The following is a 4,575-nucleotide window of genomic DNA, read 5'->3' as shown; positions in this document are numbered from 1 at the left end:
TCCAGCAGGTCATAAATGGGGTGGATATTGGGGTGGGCCAACACTGATTCTGGGCCTGGGTAGTTACAGGGTTGGTCAGCCAGCCAGCTCCCCACCCCACCCCCGTCCTCACCACCAGAGTGAGCTCTCCCGCATTGCCCCAGCTAGTTCGCCCTATGCAGCTATGCGCAAGGGGCAGGATGGGTTCTCCAGCTTTCACGCCATCACGGTTGCCATCACCCACACCTGCACCAACTGGGTCAGCTCTACTGTGTTGCCCAGATAAGGTGCAGGGCCTGCTCTCCCTAGTGCTGCAGTTGGTGAAGGGCAGGGACAGGTCTCCCACTCTTAAGACCTCGGGGCCAGCTCTCTCAACTGCTACAGGCAGCAAGGTGGGGAGGGCATCTCTCCCTTTCCAATGCCACCATACGGCAGATGAGGGGTGGTGCCAGATCTCCCAGGCTCACCAGCACCCTATCAACAGGGTTAGCTCTATGGTGCCGCCCAGGCGAGGTGTAGGACTTGCTCTCCCAAGTCCTGGTGAGGGACAGGATCAGTTCTCCCTGGTATTGCAGCCAGTGAGGGGTGGGGCCAACTCTGTACAATCCTATTCTCTCTGCTTGTGGTGGTACCAGGAGCCATGGACATCACGACAATAGGGCCATGAACACAGACATGGGCCCAGACATCACCACAGCCCTGAGAGGCAATGAAGCCACCCATCTCAGGCCACTGTCACCTCTTGCAGATATGTCTCTGTTCACAGGACATGTTCTGTCTCTCTTTCCCATGCAACACCGTAGATTTGCTCACCAGAGTAATGCCTGACTGCCTGGCATCACCAGGTAGGCGGGCCTACGATTTCTCCTTGGTGCTGGAGCAGAGTGCCCTGGGCATGGCTGTGGGTCTCCTTGTCCTCCTCAGTCCATGATGGCACTGGCACTGAACAGAGCCATGCTTAAATCATGGTGACTTTATGCATGACAGTAAAACTCCCAGGCAAGTGTGGAGCCCTTTAAGCCTTTCTGTATGGGGGGAACGACACTGAGTGTGTGAATGTGCTTCTGAGTGCACGAAAATGTGTGTGTGTGTGTGTGTGTGTGTGTGTGTGTGTGTGTGTGTGTAGTTGGGGGAGGGTTTGCAACCACTAAAGCCACCTAAACATTTGGATGCCGTCTACACTGAACTCAGAGCAAACAAAGCACTCACGGCACATGCAGTCCCACCTACAGGAGCACTAGACACGCATACCCTCCTTTTTTACTCTAACCATGGCCTCTTACTCTTCACACTGCAATTTGAACATCACTCCCCAGAACAAATTTTCTGCCTCAATCTGAGCTACAATGGACCTGCTATGCTTCTTCAACCAAGGAAAACATCATCTGGGTTTGATTTGGTTTATCTCTCTCACTATAGTAAGAGCTGAGAGAAGAAAGTTACAATCCCCACTAGAAAGGGGAGGGAGGGAGAGAAACAGAGAGAAAGAGAGAGAGAGAGAGAGAGAGAGAGAGAGAGAGAGAGAGAGAGCGCCTGCCCGAGGGTATTTTGCTCACCATTTTGAGTCCAGTGATGATTACACATTAGTGGTACACCACCAGGGCTTAGTGGATATGAACTTCATGAATTAGAGACAAAATCTGATGGAGTCCTATCGGGGAGAGCCACTGGCTGTCTGCTGTAAGATTAAGAATGAATTGTGCCAGGCAGCAGGTTTGGAGACATGAGATGTAGTCTTCTCTGGTTTCCGCTGACAGCAGCAAACACCAAGAGAGAACAGAGATGGGATGAGATCTATGTCTTTCTCTGAAGGGGGAGTGAGTCTGAAAGCTTTGAGTCTGGGAAGTGAATTATCATTTCAGACGAGCTACATTTATATTTCAAAGACCTTGGTTCAAGATAAGAGAGGAGGCAAAGGAGAAAGCTGAGGCGCTGAGACTTTTATCTTATAAAGCTTCTTGGTTCTGCCTTACATAAGCATTTAGCATGAATGATTTTAGCCAGGGGAGCCTCACTGTTTCCCATTCTCTACTGAGAATTCCCTTTTCATCAAAATACCCGCAGTGAGGAAGTCATAATAGCCCGCATCTAATCCTTTTAAAGTTAGATTTATGTGTGCTCTCGGAGTCATCACCAATATTACTTATCAAAGCAAAGCAGGGAATAAACAGACCACCCAGAGGCTGCACCTCTGATAAGGGCCAGCCTGCAGTAACACAGTAGGGAAGTCATCTCCAGCACTGAGCCCCTACCAGTGCAATAGATACAGCCTCGCAGGAGTCCTCCCTGCTGACCGTCTGTCTGGACACAGAATAAGTTGATGTGGGCTTCCCCTCTGTATGCTGTGATTACCATTAATGAATAAAGAGAGACGCCATGTAGCCCCGCCGGAGACAGACATAGGAACTTTAGCCAGTAAGCCACAGCCACATGGCCATACACAGACAAATAGAAATGGGTTAAATAACTATCTAAGAGTTAGCCAATAAGAAGCTAGAGCTAATGGGCCAAGCAGTGATTTAATTAATACAGTTTTTTGTGTGTGTGATTATTTCGGGGCTAAGCAGCCAGGAACCAACAAGCGACTCTCTCCTCCTACGATGAGTTGCTGTGGTCTGCAGTCCAATTCTGTATCTACTTCACGGTGAGAAAAAGAAATGCAGACTGTACTCTTAATATTGGCTTGGTTTTCAGTTCTTCCTTATGCCACTTCCATACGTGTACATCATGGTGCTTCGCTTACATTCATTGTCCATCATCCTTCCTTGCTCCCCCACTCCTCACACTGCTACTTCCTGTCCCTCTATCTTCATGTCGTGTGTGTGTGTGTGTGTGTGTGTGTGTGTGTGTGTGTATGTGTGCGCGCGCGCAGAGGCTGGAGGGGGACATCATCGAGTGTCCTGCTCAACCACTCCCTGCCAATGCTCCTTTGAGACAGGGTCTCTCACTGAACCTGGAGCTAGGCTGGCAGCCAGCAAGCTCCAACAATCCTCCTGTCTCTCCCCTCCACAGTTCTGGGGTCACCAGTGCATAGGGCCACACCCGACCCTTTACCTGCATACTCAGATGCTAGCTCGAGTCCTCATACTTGCACACTCTCCACAGCTAAATAATACTCTTTAGTGCACGTATGCCACACTTTGTTTACCCATTCATCTCCTGACCAGCATCTGGAATGGTAGTTCCCAACTTTCCTAATGCTGTGACCCTTTAATACAATTCCTCGAGCTGTGGTGACCCCCAACGGTCAGATTAGCTCATTGCTACTTCAGAACTGTAATTCTGTTACCATTATGAATCGAATGCAAATATCTGATATGTGACCCCCAAAATGGGCCATGACCCACAGGTTGAGAAACACTGATCAAGACTGATAAACTGCCGGCTAGTGAGCTGGGCTTCGGGCTGGCGGGGCCGTGGGGGACGCCCGTGGAGATGGCTTGCGCTACCGCGGGGTCCCCAGCGGACCAGGACAGGTTTATTTGTATCTACCCCGCTTATTTAAATAATAAGAAGACCATAGCGGAGGGGAGGCGGATTCCCATAAGTAAGGCTGTAGAAAACCCTACCGCTACTGAGATTCAGGATGTATGCTCAGCAGTTGGACTGAACGCATTTCTGGAGAAAAACAAAATGTACTCCAGAGAATGGAACCGTGATGTTCAGTACAGAGGCAGAGTCCGGGTTCAACTCAAACAGGAAGATGGCAGCCTCTGTCTTGTGCAGTTCCCGTCACGTAAGTCAGTGATGCTGTATGTAGCGGAAATGATACCCAAGCTAAAAACAAGGACACAAAAAACAGGAGGTGCTGACCCAAGTCTTCAGCAAGGAGAGGGCAGTAAAAAGGGGAAAGGGAAGAAGAAGAAGTGAAGTGTGAAGGCAAAGCACACGTCCTACTGAGACACGGGCATCTCTGTGTCTGCGGGAACAGCTTTTGTGTCGTTTAACTGAACTGTGAACAAGTATGTCTCCCATCTTCATCACCAGAGCTAACAATGAGATAAGTTTACATCAAAAGTTTGCATCTAGGGAGCTGGAGAGATGGCTCAGAGGTTAAGAGCATTGCCTGCTCTTCCAAAGGTCCTGAGTTCAATTCCCAGCAACCACATGGTGGCTCACAACCATCTGGAATGAGATCTGGTGCCCTCTTCTGGCCTGCAGTCATACACACAGACAGAATATTGTATACAAAATAAATAAATATTTTAAAAAAAAAAGTTTGCATCTAGCTTTTATACTGTAAAAAGGAAAGATTGTGTGTGTAGAAGAAAGAAGAATATTTTTAACAGATAATGACTGTCCCATAAGTTACTTGAAATCCTGTATCTGTCCTCTCTGTAAACATATATTTCAGGTAAATAAGTTTAATAAAATTTGAAATACAAAAAAAAAAAAGACTGATAAACTACAACACTCACTTTATTGGAAGAGCTCTAGGAAAAAACTGCAGACAAGAAGACTCTATTATCATTGCCAGCTCCCTCTCCCCATCCAAAGCCTCCCAAACTTTGCTTCCATATGAGGCAGACACATCAGAGAAGCCACCCTGAAGCTCAGATCAACGATCCCGGCATAAGTGAGATTGATGGCGTCTAC

General features: G+C 48.3%; 1 protein-coding gene across 1 annotated transcript; it reads left to right on the top strand.

The window, feature by feature from the left end:
* The first annotated feature begins 3,396 nt into the window (after positions 1-3,396).
* Positions 3,397-4,002, top strand: LOC121450953 (signal recognition particle 19 kDa protein-like). Its single transcript, XM_041656367.1, has one exon. The coding sequence runs from the start codon at positions 3,415-3,417 to the stop codon at positions 3,847-3,849; it is 435 nt and encodes a 144-aa protein (XP_041512301.1). The 5' UTR covers positions 3,397-3,414; the 3' UTR covers positions 3,850-4,002.
* The last annotated feature ends 573 nt before the right edge of the window (positions 4,003-4,575 follow it).

Source organism: Microtus oregoni, unplaced genomic scaffold, assembly GCF_018167655.1.
Source record: "Microtus oregoni isolate MIOR12 unplaced genomic scaffold, Mior012 000007F_ref0000211, whole genome shotgun sequence".
Taxonomy (NCBI): domain Eukaryota; kingdom Metazoa; phylum Chordata; class Mammalia; order Rodentia; family Cricetidae; genus Microtus; species Microtus oregoni.
This window is presented reverse-complemented; position numbering and strand designations above follow the sequence as displayed.

Coding starts and splice junctions, on each gene's coding strand:
- LOC121450953 (XM_041656367.1), top strand. CDS start 3,415: ATGGCTTGCGCTACCGCGGGGTCCCCAGCGGACCAGGACAGGTTTATT.